The sequence below is a fragment of the Acinonyx jubatus genome, chromosome D3 (assembly GCF_027475565.1).
Source record: "Acinonyx jubatus isolate Ajub_Pintada_27869175 chromosome D3, VMU_Ajub_asm_v1.0, whole genome shotgun sequence".
In the NCBI taxonomy this organism is placed as follows: Eukaryota; Metazoa; Chordata; class Mammalia; order Carnivora; family Felidae; genus Acinonyx; species Acinonyx jubatus.
The window spans coordinates 30,762,598-30,781,795 of record NC_069392.1 but is presented as its reverse complement, the minus strand read 5'-3'; the positions used below and the strand labels follow the sequence as shown (position 1 = coordinate 30,781,795).

The window sequence follows — 19,198 nt, the reverse complement described above, 5'->3', positions numbered from 1 at the left end:
AATGCTCTGTCTCTCTCTGTCTCAAAAATAAATAAACGTTAAAAAAAAAAAAAAGCAAATAGATTCAAATCAGGATTTCAGGAGCATTTTATCTATTGATTGCTTCTGGAGGTGTGGGATGTGGGGTCAGGGATGAGGGGGAGACTTTTCAGTGTTGTATTCCCTTTTATGTCTTTGGTTAACTTCTGAAAACTCTTGTACATATGTGTACCTTTGCATTTTGAACTGTGTGGGTACGTTACTATTAAAGGAAAACTAAAATAAAAGAGATGTTTAATGAAGCCATCCTTGTGGTTCGGGAATAAACAATAATGAGCAGGTTGGAAAGGATGAGTAGCATGGATGGTAAAGAAATGGAGAAAATGATTATGGAAAACTATGGAAAAAAGTTTGATGGAAGGGAAGAAAGGATGAACTGGGTCAGGAAATCAGGGTCAGGGGAGCTGAATGCAGTGGAAGCATTTTTATAGGAAAGAGGAAGGGAATTTTGAAAATGTAAGAGGAGATATAATTCAGAAGAGGAAGGTGGGACCAAGGCGTAATTTCATAATGTCAGAATCATTTGAAACGAAAATTTATCTACTTAACAAACTTTATTCAGGAAGTTTACTTAAGAGATACGACTCCCTCTGCCCCATTTCTGTCTTACCCCTCTCTGACAGCTCCATGCATCTGAATCATTACATCACTTCAGCTTATGGCCTAGGATTTAAACATGGCCTGAGGCCTGTGGTATATGTGCTGCTTCAAATTTTAGCAACTAACGTATTCAGGAGATGTTTGAAAGGACTGTTTGAGATTTGGCAAAGAATTGGGCATAGAGTCTTATAAAAAATGAAGTTTTTTCATAATTGCTGACTGATTTGTGATGAGCATTCAAGGTAATGGTACTGTAGATTTTTCTTTAATTGAAGAATCTCTTAAAGTACAGGGAAAAAGTACTTAGGGATATGATAAACAGCTTTTGGAACTGTTTACTTAATGATTTAAAGAGCATTCAGTATTTACCTCATTGAAGTAAATTGTTTTTCTGGGTTATCTTCATTAGGCCTGATTTCCTACTTTCCCTTCTTTGGCTGTTACATTTGGTTGATTGATACTTTTATTTTTTAAGGCAATGGTTTTTAACTTACTTGGAGTCATGGGCCCTACAGAGAGTCTTCATAGAAAAATTTTTATGTGAAAGATTATATTTTTCATGTGATTTTGAGAATTGCATGGTTGTCTTCATACCCATTCATAGACTGCTAAGTTAAGGGTGTGTTTGTATAAGAAATGATGGGCTCACAAGGTAAAGGATGAACACTATCCTAACAAGTAAGGATCTGAGCTATCTCTTGTGTTCTGCTTTTCCTGATTGGAAATATTCTCCTGTTTCAATTTTCATTTGGTCTCTCAAGGTATTAATGTTGAACTGTCGGGTTTCCAAAAGGGCAGTTTGGATCTGATTAGCCCCTGATGGATAATGAGAGAGGGGGACATCTCCCTTGTTTGGGCCATGGTGGACACTTCTGGATTGCATGCACCCTTCCCATTTCAGCCATTCTCCTGAAGTACCAGGCAGAGGCCCAGCCTGGGCAGCAGGCAGGCAGAGAGCTTTGAGGGCAGATGTTGGGTGACCACTTGTTTCCATCTGTTCAGGCTGTGGGGTTTGCTGGGATGCGGAACTTTCCAGTCTAACACTGAGACAGTCCTGGGCAAACAGGTGGTTGGGCACCCCAGCCCACCTCTTCACAATAAATTTAGAGAGTGGCTTGACGTCGTGATGGTTCAGATAAAATTTCACAGGTATTCATGGGCAGGTACCTTAAATCAGGTGTGCCAAAATCTTCAAAGGCTAAAGTTAATGTGAATCTTCTACAAATAAAAAGCTTACATTGTAAAGCCCCTTTGTTTAATTAAGTTAGGGCAAGTTAGTAAGTGATAAAAACACTAACAGTAGAATGTTCATTACCAAAACTTTGAGAATCACAGACTTACATACTTAATACAGATGCATCAGTTGCATGATGAAAGCTTTCACATACTTTTTTCAAATTTATTTCTGTATTTCATCTTCCTAACTAGATAAGTTTTATTTATCTGTTGGTATTTAATTAGGCATTAGTATAATTTAATTATATAAACTGATTCTCTTTTAAGCTGAAGCATTGGATTTGATTGCACAAGATGAAGAGGAATTTAATAAAGAGCATCAATTTATGCAGGTTTGTATTTTATTGGCATTAACCAAAGTTTAAAATACACCTGTATTCTTTCTGGATAGGTACATAGTTTTATAGAATTATATCTTATTTGCTCATGTTTAGACAATTTCTGCTCTTTCCTTCATACCCTCAATTATTAATTGAAAAAGAACTGACATACTAAATGTTTAATTCACTTAAAATCACCCTAATAGGCTTCAAAGATCTCTCTATAGTTTTTAACCATGTTTTTTTAAAATTTTTTTTTTTTACATTTGTTTATTTTTGAGAGACAGAGAGAGACAGAACACAAGTGGGGGAGGGGCAGAGATAGAAGGAGACACAGAATCCGAAGCAGGCTCCAGGCTCTGAGCTGTCAGCACAGAGCACGATGTGGGGCTCGAACTCATGAACCGTGAGATCACGACCTGAACTGAAGCTGGATGCTCAGCCAACTGAGCCACCCAGGCGCCCCTTAACCATGTTTCAAAATGAAGTAATGCTATGTAAAGAAATTAAGCTGCTTTATTTATTAGCTGCTTGAGCTTGAGGTTTGTCCAAATTTTTAAAAAATTAAAATGCTTACGTTTTCTTAGTTAAATTTTTTTATTTTTGCATGTTAGAAAAACAGAAGCCTTGCTGGGGAAATAAAATGAAACAATAACTTTCTCCCTAGGAAGAAAATATAGATGCCCAAAACACTTCAGCTGCACTAGGGGATACGTCTTGGGGAACTTCAATTAATTACAGTTTGTTGAGGAAATCACTTAGCACATCAGATTTGGACAAAGATGATGCCAGTTATTTACGCCTGTCTTTAGGAGAGTTCTTTGCTCAAAGATCTGAAGCTCTTGGTTGCCTTGGTGGTGGTTACAATGTGAAAAGAGTAAGTATGATACGTGCTACAAGTGGTTGAATTCACCAGACCTTACATTTGGAATGGTATGATGGTATTAGCTACAGCATAGTATCTTTACAGCAGGGATAGAATAGGGACATGTTAGGACTGTGGTAGATAGGGTTAGGTTTTATAGTCGGTCAGACCCTGACTCCGGTCCTAGTTCTACCTTTTAACTAATTCTGTGACATGGAACAATTTATTTAACTCCTCTATGTCTTAATTTTCTAGTTTTTAAAATCCAGCGCTATTTAATAGGGTTTCATAAGAATTAAGTGTGATGGGACACACAAAGCAGTTAGCACCAAGATTAACTTGGAGTAAGTATTCAATACCTGGTAGTTGATGCTGCTATTGTTACATCATTAGTTGATGGGAAGAAATCGAGGATTGATTTTTTTCTTTAACCTCTTATCTGAAAACATGTTTTGAAATATAGGAATGTTTTTGTTTAATAAGTGGCAATACATGTAAAAATTTGAAAATGCAACAGTGGTAATTTCTATGAAGCATGCTAAGGAGAAGGAGTTGCTATAGCTGTGGTGGTCAGGGGTGGCCCCTGAGGAGATGTTACTGAGCTGGGACCTAAATGATGGGAAGGAGGCAGCTGCCAAAAGATATGGAGGTAGAGTGTTCCAAGCAAGGGGAGACCCTCTATGTGAAGGCTTGGAAGTAGGAACTAGAAGTGGCCTGTGGAGGATCAGAAAGCAGAACAGCGGAGCTAATGTGAATGGGGGAGAGGGGTTGGGTGATTTAATGGTAGAAGATTGGGCCAGATCATGTGGGATCCTTGTAGGACTTGGGTGCATCTGAAATGAACTGGGAAGAAGTGCTTAGAAGCAGGGAGCAACTTTGTCATGGTGCCAGCCTCATGTCCATGTGTGAAATGATGCTATTATATATGGAGCCTGGGTGGAGAGGGTTAGTGAACCAAAAAGGAGGAATAGAAGCAGGCAGAGGCTTAGCACGTGGGAAGAAATACGGTGAAGGCCGGGGTCTAGAATGATAATAGGGACACAAAAAAATCAAGGATTCAAGATTTCTTTTGGAGGTAGAGTCAAAAGGCTTGATAAATTCCATATAGGGAATTGGGTTATTGGAGGGAGTGGTTATTAAAACTGGATTTCACTAACAGTATAATTTGAAATAATAGCCATGGTATTAGAACTCTCAGTTGAATTACAGAACTTAAATTTGAAACTGAACTGTGGGTCCTGTCTGTGTAGTGAATTAAAAAATGAAAATAAATGCTTTAGAGAGACAGGATTAACATCCTGCCTGGATCGGTTTTTTACATTAGGGGAGAAGTTGAAGAGTTAATGAATTCCTTCTTACTAAATAAAGCACCAGGTCATGGAAAAATAGATCTATCATTTGGAGTTTCTGTTTTCGTTTTAGTTATGAAATGTTACTTGCATTCAGGTTGTTGGATCAAGGGAAGAAATTCCCAGGTAAAGATCAGTGGAAAATTGAGTGCATTTAATGAATTTACATTTCAGGTCTATCATGTGAAAGTTCTATAATAAAGACAAGTGGGAATTCCTGGCTCATTAACTGCTAAGAACATACCTAATCTTAATAAAGATTTTCAAGGACGTAGTGTGTAAAATAAATATCCTTATACTGTAAGTTCCAGGAAGGCAGGAAATTTTGTCTTTTTTTCTCATTGACATGTCACCCTATGATTAATAGTGCTTGACACAGTAGGTGCTCAATAATAATTACTGAAGGAACGAAATGTCATTTCTAGGTTGTTTCAAGTTGGATTTCTTAATAAGAGCGACTTATTTGACATAGTAGTTTTGATGATTGAAGATGGCACTAAGGAAATAAAACTAGACTTTTAAATTTTATCTCTAGTAATTTAAGTTTAAATGAAAAGAACAGAATTATTTTGTTGAATTCATTTAGTTAAGTTACCCATAGTAAAATAAAATAGTCTAGAATTTCTCAAAGTAGTTGAAATTAAGGAAATAATTCACATGTTTATTTTGTAGCCATCATTTGGTTATTTTATTAGATCACCAGAGAAGAGAGAACCTGTTGCTCTCTTAAGAAAATCTGATGTATCAAGAAGTAATTTGGAAAAAGAAACGGCTCATGTTAACCATGATGTATTTTCAGGTAATGGATTAAATGAAGGAGTTTTTAGTAACCTTTTTTTTTTTAACCTATGAATTAGTGGTTGTGTGATCATATTCTTTATGAGTGAAAATGTATACATAACCTTGGATATTGTCACTATTAGTCACAGATTTTATCCTTCTATCACCCCACATTGCCTTTTTTATTTATTTTATTTATTTTGTTTAATGTGTGTTTATTTTTGAGAGACAGAGGCTGGAGAAGAGTAGAGTGAGGGAGACAGAGGATCTGAAGCAGGCTCTGCATTGACAGCAGAGAGCCTGATGCGGGACTCGAACCTACGAACTGCGAGATCATGACCTGAGCCGAAGTCAGACTCTCGATTGACTAAGCCACCCAGGTGCCCCCCCCCCCACATTGCCTTTTTAATCAAAAGTGGAAACAAGTCAGCCAAAACCCACCTAAACCCTTTTGTAAAAAACCCAAAGTAAATAAAATATAATCTGTTCAAATGGGCTAGTTAAATTGGCCTATTAAACTAGAGTTAAAAAAATGAACTACTTAGTTAATGAACTGTAGCTATTATATTCAGGTAGACTTTTGGTTAAAAAGCTGTTTGAGATTTGGGGGTGCTTGGATGGCTCGGTCAGTTAAGTGTCTGACTCCAGCTCAGGTCATGATCTCACGGTTCCTGGTTTCTGGCCACATGTCGGGCGGGCTCTGTGCCAACAGCTCAGAGCTTGGAGCCTACTTTGGATTCTGTGTCTTCCTCTCTGCCCCTACCCCACTCACACTCTGTCTCTGTCTCCCTCTCTCTCTCTCAAAAATAAACATACATTAAAAAATTTTTTTTAAAAAGCTATTTGAGATTTGGACTATGATAGTCTCTAAGTATGATTAATATCCATGATATATATTTAAAATCAGACTTTCTTGCTTAACATACAATTATCGAACAGCTACTTTTTGCTAGTGTGGTGCCTGGTGCTAACATATCATATAAAATTGTACAAAATACGCTCCAGTCCTTAAAGAGCCTGTCTTCCAATAGAGGAGTTGGGATAAAGAGGCTGTATATATAATTAGTTGATTTTCTATTATTGTAAGGAATACTCATTTTTAAACTCAGCTTATTATATATTTGTGAAATGTTTAATTAATTGAAATATTAATTGAGTTTGTCAGTATTTGCAAAGGAGAGATTGAAATCCACAATCTTCAGAGTTTAAACTTGGCAGAAGCAAATTAACAATGCCCTGGTCCTTTGTCTTAGCAGCTATACATTTAAACAGTTTTTGTGAAGATGACTGATGTTGAGGTACAAAGACTTCTTCCTTGGCGGTTAATCATGTTGAGTGGTCCTTATCCCACAGGTTATTTTTGTGAGATAGTATATAGATGTAAGTTGAATTATTGTGTATTTTCTACAGGAGACCTAAAAGCACAGCTAAGTGAAGAATCAGTTACACTTCAGGCTGAAGAACTGGAGAGTATTTCACAAGTGGATGAAAGTGATGTGACATTAACGGCCAGTAACAGCAAAATAGAGGTATCTTAAGCCTTCCATGGAGGAAAACTAAAACCACATTGTCATAGTTCTTGTATAAGATCAACATAAGGTCACATGAGAAAAATACATGCAGTATAACATGTTTGGGGTTTTTTGGATTCAGTTTTATTATAAATGTCCTTTGATGTTTAATAGCATGTTAATCAATGTATAATAAATATACATGCTACATACCTACATACCTACTAAACATAATAAACATACATAAATTTGTTTATAAAGCAAACGGAGAGTCAATCAGTTATCATAATTTACACACTTTTGTACATTCCAGATCAAAAAAGAGAACATTGCTAGTAGCCCAGAAACCATTTTTATGCCCCTTCTGAATGCTGCTCCTCTTATCTTGACTCTAACACTGTATTAATTTTGCCTGTTTTTGAACTTTATGTACAAGAAATCATATAGCACGTATTCTTTTTCTTTGAGTTTTTTTTCACTTGTGTTTGCTAGATGCAACTATGTTGTTAAGTATTAATAGAAGCTTATTTTCATTACTATATAGTATTCAGTTGCTATGTTCATTAGATATGTCAGACATTTGGGGTCTATCTTATGTCAATATGATACTGTTAAAATACTGTGGCTTTATAAGTTTTGGATAAGTCCTCTTCTCTTACTTTTCTTTTAAAAGTATTTTGGCTGTTGGCCCTTTGCATTTCCATATATATTTTAAAATCAGATTGTCACCTTCAGTAGGCCAACCAACCAGCAACACTATTGGACTTTTAATTATGGTTGTGTTTTATCTTAGAACAGTCCAATTTACATCTTTATAATACTAAATCTTCTAATTCATGAAAATATATATATTGTTCCACTTAGGTTTTAATTTTTCTCTGTATTTTATGATTTGTATGTGTGTGTGTGCGCAGAGATTTTTGCACATCTTTTGTTAAATTTCTTGCTAACTTATTGAAATAATATTTTTTTTGAAACAAACAATATTTTAATACTATCTTTCTTAACTCCATTCTTCCTTTTTGTAGCTAAACAGAAATACATGTTATGTATATATATAATTTTTTTTCTATGTATGCAGTTTTATCATCTAAGAATAACAACAGTTTTGTTCCTTTCTGGTTTTGATACCTTCATTTCTTTGACTAGCTAACCTGACTACACCTCAAAATTGTGTTGAAGAGAAGTGCTGATCTTGGGGTTTCCTGACAGGGTGGGAAAGCTCTTCAGTATTTTATTTGTAAATTGGAAATGTGCTGTAGGGTCTTTTTTTTTTTTTTTTAATCATTGATTTTTAAAATTCCCTTCTAATATTTGTCTCCTAGTTTGTTTTTAACTTGTAAAGAGGTTGACTCTTGTCAAATGCTTTTTTGTATCTATCAAGGTAAACATAAGCTTTTTTTTTTTCTGGTAATGTGGTGAATTACATTAAATAGTTTTTTAATATTATACCGTTCTTCTACACTTGGAATAAACTTTACTTGGGTTATGATCCACTGTCTTTTTTATAGATCACTTGGATTTGGTTGCCTAATGGTTTATTTAGAATTTTGCATCTGTGAGAGAATGCCTTTTTGGTTTTGGTATCAAGGTTTTGATGGTCTCATTTTTTCTCTTTTTCCAGAAGAGTGTAAGATTGATGCTATTAGATTTTGGTAGAATACATTGGTGAGATCCTCTGAGTCTGGAGTTTTCTTTAATACTTTTTAATTGCTGATTCAATTTCTTTAATAGTTATAAGACTATTCTGATGTTTAAAACTTGTGTCCGTTTCTGGGTGCATGGGTGGCTCAAGTTGGTTAAACGTCCTATTCTTTGTTTCAGCTCAGGTCATGATCTCACAGTTTGTGGGTTTGAGCCCTGCTTCGGGCTCCACTATGACAGCTGCTTGGGATTTTTCTCTCCCTCTCTCTGCTCCTCCCTGTTCTCATTCTCTCTGTCTCTCAAAATAAATAAACCTAAGAAAATTGTGTCCATTTTAATAAAGTGTAGTTTCCTAGGAATTTTAACCTTTCATCTAAACTTGAGAGGCACCTGGGTGGCTCAGTCAGTTAAGCGTCCGACTATTGGTTTCAGCTCAGGTCACGATCTCACATTTCCTGAGTTCGAGCCCCACTTTGGGCTCCATGCTAATAATGCCGAATCTGCTTGGGATTCTCTCTCTGTCTCTCTCTCTGCCCCTCCCCTGCTGTCTCTCTCTGTGTCTCTCTCAAAATGAATAAATTAAAAAATTTTTTAAAAATTAATAAACTTGAAAATATATCACTCCATAATATCCTCTTGTGATTATTTAATACGTTAGGTTCTTAAGCGATGTCTTCTTTGTTATATATTGGTTCTTTTGCCTCTCTCTTTTTTCCCTTAGTAATTCTTACCAGATATTTCTTGATTTTATTAATTCATTTATTTTATTCTCTTTCTGTTCATAGTTTTTGGTCTTTGTTTCCTTCCTCATATTCTCTGTGGATTTAATTTGTTGTTTTTTTAACTTCTGGAAATGAATACTTAGCCTAATTTTTCTGCTTTTCCTACATAAACATCTGATGATCTAAATTTCCCTGAAAGCTGGGACTTTGTTGCATCCCATTCTATTTTTTTTATCACGTTTTGATATGTCATACTGTCTTTATTAGTCCATTTAATGTATTTTCTAATTTCTCTGGTCCATTGGTTTTTTCAAGTGTATTGCTTAGTTTCCAAACATTTGAGGATTTTCCTAATTTTAAAATATTGATTATAGGCCTGGTTGTACACTAGTCAGAGAAACTTGGGTTTTCGTCCTTTGAAATTTATTGAGACATGTTCAATGTTTGAAAATACTTTCTATGCACATGACAGGAATGCCTGTGGTGTGATCTTTGGTTTCTCTCTTCTGTATATTTTATTTAGGTGAAATTTACAAAATCATGGTGATCAAGTATTGTGCTTGTTCTTTCAGTTACTTAGATATTATAAAATCTCACCCTATTATTATGGATTTGTCTGTTATTCATTATGAATCTGGCAGTATTTGCTTGAAAAATTTCGAGGCTATGTTTTTAGGTACGTACAAATTAGAATTGTTTCTGGTGAATCGAACCTTCTGTCATTGTGCATGACTGCCTTTGTCTGCAGTTATGCATTATGCTTTAAGCCTAATCTGATATTAATATAGGTAATACCAGCTTTCTTTCTTCAGTGTTTAATTATTTAGTGTTTGCATGTTATATCTTTTTTATTTTGCTTTTTAACCTTCTATATCTTCATATTTTACATGTGTCTCTTAAAAGTACATAGAATTGGATTTTATTTTTCAACCAGTTTCACAGTCATTCTTTCTTTGTTACATTTAATGGAATTACCAATATATAGGCATTTAATTCTGGTCTTTTTATTCACTTTCATTCTTTTTTTTGGTATATTCTTGTGGACTTTTTAGAAGTATTTTTTTATATTACTCCAGTTTCCTCCCTTTGTTAATTTGGTGATTGTATATTCTTTTCCTGTTATTTTAGTAATTACCTAAGAAATTATAACCTGTTTTCTTTGATTACTAATGTTTAATAAAAATTTAAATTTGTTCTTTTTCTTACCTCTTAGCTAACAGGACCAAAAAACACTGTTTATTCCACTTCAGTCTTACAAGTTACTATTGTTTTATATTTTAATTCTCTATTTAAACCCTATAAGCCATTTGATGAAGGTTGTGGTGACTGCTATTATATACAAAACCAATATGCATCTCTGACTTTCCATCTGAGATTTTATTTTGCTTGAAGAATATCCTTATAATTTCTTTTAATAAGGGTCTACTGGTAATGGATTCTGTTTTTATCTCTAAAAAATATCTTTATTTCACCTTTATTCTTAAAGCATATTTTTGTTTAGTATAGACTTCTATGTTAAAAGCAACTTTTAGCAATTTGAATATATTATTTCACATTTCATTTAAAAAGTTTTCTATCAATCTTATTGCTAACTTTATTAAAGATAATATATCTTACCTCTGCCTTCTTTAAACATTTTTATCTTTGGTTTTTAATCTGTTTTGCTGGGATGTGCTTAGATACCTTTTGTTTTATCCTGTTTGGGGTTTGTAGGCCTTCTTGAATCTTGCGTTGTTGACTTTCATAAGTTTTAGAAACTTTGCAGCCAGTTTATCTTCAAATAAACTTTTTGTTCTATTTCTCTCCTTTTTCTTCTGAGAGTTCAGGTACAGGTATGTTAGACTTTCTCAGAGTATCCCTTTTTCCTGTTCTCTCTGTTCTGTTGTGTATTTTCTGTTACTTTCTCTTTTATGGTTCATTCTGAATATTTTTTCAGACTTTTAAGTCTCATTCTTTTTTCACTTGAGTCCAAGTTGTTGTTAAATCTATCCACTGGGTTCTTAATTTGTTATTGTATTTTTCAACTATATAATCTAATGTATATTTAGTTCTTTATAATTTCTAGTCCTCTGTGTTCTCAATATTGTCTTTTATTTCCTTAAGTATAATTTTAGATCTTATGTTTTAGATTTAGATGTGTTTTAGATTCTGATAACTCCATTGTCTGTATATCCTCCATGGGTCTGTGTCTCTGGGATTTTGGTCACTTTATCTTGGAACATCATGTGTCATTCATTGATGGAGGGGTGTATTTTTACAGGAAAAGTTATTGAAATGATTTGAGGCCATGGGAGTTATAATCTTCTAGACAGGGTTTATGTTTGCTTCTGACATGAATGAGGAATGCTAGCAATCTCAGATCATTTTAGTCTAGTTACTGAGATTGAACTGATTGGGGCCTGGCCCTCAGTCCTTATGAGAACCAGTCTAATTTTGGTTTCCCTTTTCTCTAGGGTGTAGTCATTTGTGGTCTCATACTAAAGCATGGATGTTTTGCAGGGCTACACCCTCCCCCTCGTTATTGGTCGACAGTGAACTCTTTTTATACCCTCACCACCATAAGAACAGCTTTGCTGAGCTGCTTCTTTTTTTTTTTTTTTTTTCCAACGTTTATTTATTTTTGGGACAGAGAGAGACAGAGCATGAACGGGGGAGGGGCAGAGAGAGAGGGAGACACAGAATCGAGAGAGGGAGACACAGAATCGGAAACAGGCTCCAGGCTCTGAGCCATCAGCCCAGAGCCTGACGCGGGGCTCGAACTCCCGGACCGCAAGATCGTGACCTGGCTGAAGTCGGACGCTTAACCGACTGCGCCACCCAGGCACCCCTGAGCTACTTCTTAAAGTCGTGTCCCCAGCCTTTTCTTGAAACAGTAGATCCCCATAGGGAAGAGCGTCCTCATTACTGGCTTCACCTCTCTGGGATTGTTGCTTCGTTTGGATTCTGACCCCATCGTTTTTGTTTCTTTTTTAGCTCTCCAGTGCCTTCTAAGAGAAGCTTCTGGATATGCTCTCCAGTTCTAATTGTTCTCAGCCAGAGTTGGTTTCCATCATTTAGTCTGCTGTTACTGGAGATAGAAGTCTTAACTTGCATTTTTGTATTAAATACATCTGTGTTTTTTGCTGTTAGTTCCATTTCCATTGTTTGCCCATGGTTCCTATTTGTGTCTTCTTAATAAGTAATTCCAACGGTTGAATGAAATTGCCAAGAATTATGCTTGGAATCACAATGGCTCAGTGATTTCTCAATCTCAGTATCTTAATTTTTTGTTTTAAATTACTGTCTGGTTCAGTTTTAACATCTTTTTAGCATCTCTTTAACTCCTAAAGATTTTTTTTTTTTTTAGACAATTGATAATCTAATTTTGTGGGTAAACCAGGACTCTGTAAGTAAAGTTGATAGTAGCTGTCTTTCTAAGTTACAGTATTAATTGGTATTACCATTAATTTCTTGTTGCTATTAAATCTTATGTAATGTCTAAAGATTAAATTAATATGTACATGCTCATGGAAAGGAGGTAAATTTATCTGATGTGAATTTTCTCATTTCTAGGACACTTCCTTCATGAGTAGCAAACCCCAAAGATACAAAAGCAAGCCACCTACTGGTGGTGATTCTATACTTAGGATAAGCACCATTGCTTCAGCCATTGCAGATGCATCAGTGAGTACTGATCCTTCCCAACTTGCTGCCATGATCAAGGCACTTTCAAATAAAACCAGAGAGAAGACTTTACAGGAAGACGATAAACAAAAGGACTATTCCATTGTGTCTCAGTTTGTGCCTAATGATACAGAAAAAAGTAATGGATCCAGCATGTTTGATATGGAGAAATACCTTAAAAAAACAGAAGTTAGTAGGTGTGAAGGTGGGCTGGAAAACTTTTCAAGAGCTGGTGTGTCTGATATTTGGGATTTATCTTTACCAAAAGAACAGACTACACAAGATATCCATACAGTGGACTTAGATGCTGCTAATATAAGGGAACCAGAAAAAAATACAGCATGTACTTTTTATGGTGAAAATGGAGAGCACAAGAATCAAGAATCATTTAGAGCAAGCTCTCCAAATTCAATTCTTACAAATAGAAAAGAGAGTGAAAGTGCAATAGTTGATGTGAAGACATACCCTATTGATAACAAATTACCAGATATTGGCAATCACAAAACAGCCACCTCAGTATGCACTCCAATACCTAATAATTATTCATTAGTAAAGAACCCCAGAGTAGCATCCGTTTGGATGTCAGAAGAGTGTGAAGAAATACAAAATAATAGAGAAAATCAGAGCCAAAATGAGTATCTTAGTGAAGGAAGCAACAGTGAAAAACATGTGACTTTTGGAAAACATTCCATAATTGCGCCTAAAAATGTTGGTAAGTGTCGAAGTAATTGGTCACATTTGCAAAATTGCACACAAGTGGTGTATTTTGTTGTTGTTCTCATTGGAAAATAACACCTTTCTGGTAGATTTGAAAAATCACTCTCCTGAGCATGGTGAACACAGCTCAGAGGACGACCAGGAAAGCTTCAGACCTTCCTCCTCTCCACTGAGTCATTCTTCTCCTAGTGAAATATCTGGAACAAGTTTATCAGGGTAGGTGCTTACCTTTTGTTTTCCTTTTTCTTTAATAAATATATATGTTCAGTATAAGAAAATTAGAAAAAGTGTGAAGAAGAAAAATCATTTATAGGTTCATTTCTCAGAGGTAAGTATTGTAAATACTTTGTGAATTTGTTTCAAGCCATTTTTCTGTGTAAATTCTTATTCACTTATTATGATGATTCTTTGTATATTTAAGAGGAAATTAGTAATGGTACAGTCTGCACAATGAATCAGGAATGGATTATTTGATGGCTCTGGTGGATAGTGGTAGATACTATAACATTTTACTGTGTTTTGCCAGTTAATTGTATTGTTTGTTTGCCATTTTAATGATACAGAGATGAACAACTTTGCCCTTAATTTTTTTTTTCTGTGTTTTGACTGATTTCTTAAGGATAGATCTCTAGAAGAGAAATTACCAGGTCAGGAAATTATTAGTGAATTATTTTCTGAGTAGGTCTTAAACACTTGCATTCTCACCATCAGTCATGGTAAGAGTATCCATTTCACTGTTTTCTTATCAGCATTAAAAAATTTTTTTTAGTGTTTATTCATTTTTTGATAGACAGAGCGTGAGTGGGGGAGGGGCAGAGAGAGAGGGAGACACAGAATCCAAAGCAAGCTCCAGGCTCTGAACTGTCAACATAGAACCTGAGTGGGGCTCGAACTCACAGACCGTGAGATCATGACCTCAGTTGAAGTCGGACGTGCAACCAACTGAGCCACCCAGGTGCCCCTTCTTATCAGCATTTTAAATAGCTTAAAGTTTTGGATTTTTTTTTTTATCTTGTAGTGTTAATTTGATTTTTTTAATACTAATGAGATTGGCAAATAATTTTTGAAGGGTTAGAAGAAGAATCATAGTATTTCATAGGTTTTAACTCAAGCCAATTTAACCATGTTCTTAAAAACCAAATTTTAAGAACATTTTAAAATGTAATTTTTTTAGGGGTGCCTGGGTGGCTCAGTTGGGTAAGCATCCAACTTTGGCTCAGGTCACGATCTCACAATTCATGGGTTCAAGCCCTGCATCTTGGCTCTGTACTGACAAGTCAGAGCCTGGAACCTGCTTTGGATTTTGTGTCTCCCTCTCTCTTTGCCCTCCCCCCTCCCACCTCCACTTGTGCTCTGTCTCTCTCTCTCTCTCTCTCTCAAAACAAATAAACATTAAAAAAAAATTTTTTTAATAAATAAAATGCAATTTTTTTAAAGTGCCATAATTTGCATTATATACATATATAAGTATATGTGTATGTATAATTTTTGAAGAATGTAAATTTACTGCTTTGTGAAATGTATGTATATGTAGTTATGTGTAGATGCACTCGTGCGCCTCTGTATATTTCCCTTCATTACTGTGTTCCTTGTCTGCCTAGTTCCCCAATGCCTTCACCAGGGAGCTGCTGTTATTAGTTTCTTAGGTATCTAGAGTTTCTTTATGCATTCATAACCAAATATGAATATATATTCTTGTTGGCATCACTTTTTATACTCAATATAGGGTCCTTTACACACTCCTCAATGTTTTGCTATACAAGGTTACTTTTGTTATACAAGCCTCGTCTGTATTATAGTCATTTTGTTCATGTGAAATAGATACATGTGAAATAGATATATGTAGGATACATGCCCATAAATGAGATTATTGAATCAAAGAGTATTTGCATTCGTGTTCATATTTAAATTAGTACAGCCACTCCATAGAGATTGTATTGATATAATTTTCCCACCAACAGTTTGAGAGCCTGTTTTCCCACAGCCTCATCAGCAGAATGTTTATAAAACTTTTTGATGGTTGATATTTTGATAGGTGAAAAAAACAGTGTTTCAACATGACTTTAATTCATGTTTTAGGAGTGATGGTGAGCATCTTTTCCTCTATATATGTGTTTCCATGAATAGATACTTTGTAGATACAAAGTATCTGATAGATACTGTGTAGATACAAAGTATCTGATAGATACTGTGTAGATACAAAGTATCTGATAGATACTGTAGATACAAAGTATCTATTCATGTTTGTTGCTCATTTTTCTGATGATTTTTAGTCTTTTTTGTCTCCAATTGTAGGGGCCTTTGATGGTCCCTACAATTAGGGGCCGTATATTAGGGAGATGAATAGCCCTTTGTGATATTAGTTATAGTTCCTAGTCTTAAGAAGTTTTTTATTTCAGGGTGCTTGGGTGGCTCAGGTGGTTAAGCCTCTGACTCTTGGTTTCGGTTCAGGTCATGATCTCACAGTTCATGGGTTCGAGCCCCACATCAGGCTCTGTGCTGACAGCAAGGAGCCTGCTTGGGATTCTCTCTCTCCCTTTCTTTCTGCCCCTCCCACACTCATGCTAAAAAAAAAAAAAAATACTTTTTTTAAAAAAGAAGGTTTTTTTGTTTTGTTTTTTTTTACTTTGCTTGTATTTTCTGCCATATAGTAAGTTTACTATTAAATTTATACATTTTGCCTTTTATTGCTTTATGAAAGATCTTTTATATGTTTCTCTATTGAAGGATGTTAATAAACAGCAATTGAAAGATGTTAATAAACAGAAAAACTTGCCTAAACAGTAAAATTATAAAAATTTTCAATATTAAAAAAAATTTCTTTTGAGTGTTTATTTACTTTGAGAGAGAGAGAGAGAGAGAGAGAGAGAGAGCAAGTAGGGCAGGAACAGAGAGAGGGAGACACAGAATCCGAAGCAGGGTCTGAGCTGTCAGCACAGAGACTGACATGGAGCTCGAACTCACGAGCCCTGAGATCATGACCTGAACCAAAGTTGGACACTCAGCTGACTGAGCCTCCCAGGCACCCCAAAAATTTTCAATATTTTGGAACAGGTTGAAATTGTATCTAATTTCAAAGTTAACTATTAAGTGTTTCTCTAACTGCCATTGAAGTTTTGCATACTCATCTGTAACGGTATGGGTAAGCTAGAGCTTAATATCAGTGGAGGGCTTAATAATTTCCAGTTTCAGTTATTCATACATAAGTTCATCTTGCAATACTTTTTCATATACGCAGCCACCTCTTATTTAATGGTTCATGTTTACAAAACATTAGAAGTCTCCAGCCCAACCACATTTGAAGGTCATCTGACCCTGACTTGTCATGATTGATGTCATCCACTGATTTTTCTCCTACATCTCCTCCCTGATATTTGTAAAGTTATCGAGTATTTATCTTTGTATCATTAAATACACTTCTGCTTCTGACACTTGTTTTAAAGGCTTTTAAATGATGTTCTTTGAGTTCCAGCTGTGTTAGTTTCCCATAGCTGCCATAATAGTGTCACCAACTGGGTGGTTTAACACAACAGAAAGGTATTGTCTCATACTCTGTAGGTGGGAAGTTCAGGGCCATGTTGTCTCTGAAGCTTTTGGGGGAGGAGGGTGCTTGGCTGGCTCAGCTGGTATAGCGTACAACTCTTCTTATTTTTAGTTTTATTTAAAAAAAATTTTTTTTAATGTTTATTTATTGTTGACACAATGCGAGAGACGCGGAGGAGGGTGCTTGGCTGGCTCAGCTGGTGTAGTGTGCAACTCTTTATTTTGTTTTATTAAAAAAAATTTTTTTTAATGTTTATTTTTGAGACCATGTGAGAGAGTGCAAGCAGCAGAGGGGCAGAGAGAGAGGGAGAAACAGAATCTGAAGTGGGTTCCAGGCTCTGAGCTGTCAGCCCAGAGCCTGACGTGGGGCTTGAACTCACAAACCGTGAGATCATGACCTGAGCCGAAGTCGGACGCTTAACCAGCTGAGCCACTCAGGCGCTCCATACAGTGTGCAACTCTTGATCTCGGGCTTGTGAATTCCAGCCCCACATTGGGTGTAGAGATTACTTAAAAATAAAGAAGTCCTGAAACTGAGGCTTTTAGGGGAGGATCCTTCCTTACCTCTTCCAGCTTAGGGTAGTCCTGGGTGTCCACTGGCTTGTAGATGAATTACTCTAATCTCTGCCTCTGTATTCACATGGCTGTCTTGTGTCTTTTTGTCCAGAGTTCTCTCTTACAAGGACACCATTCACATTGGATTGAGGGCCCAGCCTACTCCACTATAACCTTATTTTATTTTTTTTAATTTTTTTTTTCAACGTTTATTTATTTTTGGGACAGAGAGAGACAGAGCATGAACGGGGGAGGGGCAGAGAGAGAGGGAGACACAGAATTGGAAACAGGCTCCAGGCTCTGAGCCATCAGCCCAGAGCCTGACGCGGGGCTCGAACTCCCAGACCGCGAGATCGTGACCTGGCTGAGGTCGGATGCTTAACCGACTGCGCCACCCAGGCGCCCCATATAACCTTATTTTAATTAATTACATCTGTAGTGCCCCCATTTCCCACCAAGGTCACACTCTGAAGTACTGGGTGTTAAGACTTTAACATACATTTTTTGGGGAAACACCTCAACCCATAATAGTGTTTGTGACCAGTGAGACAATTAGAGAATTTATTCTCATGTTCTTTCCCTTTCCACTTTTTTCTTTTTAGGTACGTAGTTTTTCTGTTGGCATTTCATTTACATTTTGATTCATCACTATCCTACACTTGTTTAGTTTTTAAAAAAAAAATTTTTTTTTTTTAACATTTATTTATTTTTGAGACAGAGAGAGACAGAACATGAACAGGGGAGGGGCAGAGAGAGAGGGAGACACAGAATCGGAAGCAGGCTCCAGGCTCTGAGCCATCAGCCCAGAGCCTGACGCGGGGCTCGAACTCACGGACCGCGAGATCGTGACCTGAGCCGAAGTCGGACGCTCAACCGAGAGCCACCCAGGCGCCCCAACACTTGTTTAGTTTTTATTCTGTATTTAAATATATTCATTTTTAGCCATTAGGTGTTTCCTCTCTTGACTGAAGTATGTTCTGTGGTAATTTGCTCAGAGGACGGAGGGAACAATACTCCCTAGGCTCTTTTATGTTCCATAGTTAAACCTGTGTCTTTTGTAATGGAAGTATGGTGTGGCTCTGTTTAAAATCTTTGGCTTATGCTTTCCTCCCTTAAGATTTTTGTAGGGATTGCTTTGCTGTCACTGTAGAATGTAGGAGGGAAATCTGAGTCATCCCAATTCTTTCTGTCTCAGAATTGACTTGATCTTTTTGTAAGCTTATGCCAAAGATGCCTTATCTTTCAAGTCTAGTTTAATTTTAGTAGGCTCTATCTCTATGTTGACTCTTCATGGTTACTTTGTCCCATCACACAGTATACCATTCAGTATGTGGATTCAAGCATTTAAGGAAGGGAAAATTTTTTTGAATTACTTGTTAAAGTATGATCCTGCTCCATCACCTTACTGCCCCCAGGGCTCTAGAGATTCCTGTGTGGGATCTATTTTGCTTGACATCTGCATTTATTTTCTCTTTAATCATTTGTTTAAGAACTTACTATTTTGGAAAAATTATAGATCCACAGGAGGTTACAAAGATACTGTAGAAGGATTCCCATGTCCCCTTCACCAAGTTTCCCCTAGTGGTTACATTTCTTATAATTATAGCATGGTGTCACGACCAGTGAAGGTATGGGTAGAATTCAGTGTCATTTT

At 36.1% G+C, this 19,198-nt stretch overlaps 1 protein-coding gene across 7 annotated transcripts in view; it reads left to right on the top strand.

Annotated features, from left to right (window-relative positions):
• The window catches only part of CEP192 (centrosomal protein 192), a 126,245-nt gene that overhangs the window by 52,062 nt on the left and 54,985 nt on the right, over positions 1-19,198 (top strand). For all 7 annotated transcript variants that reach the window (XR_008291932.1, XR_008291933.1, XM_053206755.1 and 4 more), the window contains 6 exons: positions 2,143-2,207; positions 2,863-3,072; positions 5,082-5,208; positions 6,600-6,718; positions 12,619-13,441; positions 13,536-13,662. Coding sequence is in view for 5 of the 7 variants with exons in the window: in XM_053206755.1 (XP_053062730.1) it covers positions 2,143-2,207; positions 2,863-3,072; positions 5,082-5,208; positions 6,600-6,718; positions 12,619-13,441; positions 13,536-13,662 (1,471 nt within the window). In the remaining 2 variants the exon portion in view is untranslated. The remainder of the gene's footprint in view (positions 1-2,142; positions 2,208-2,862; positions 3,073-5,081; positions 5,209-6,599; positions 6,719-12,618; positions 13,442-13,535; positions 13,663-19,198) is intronic.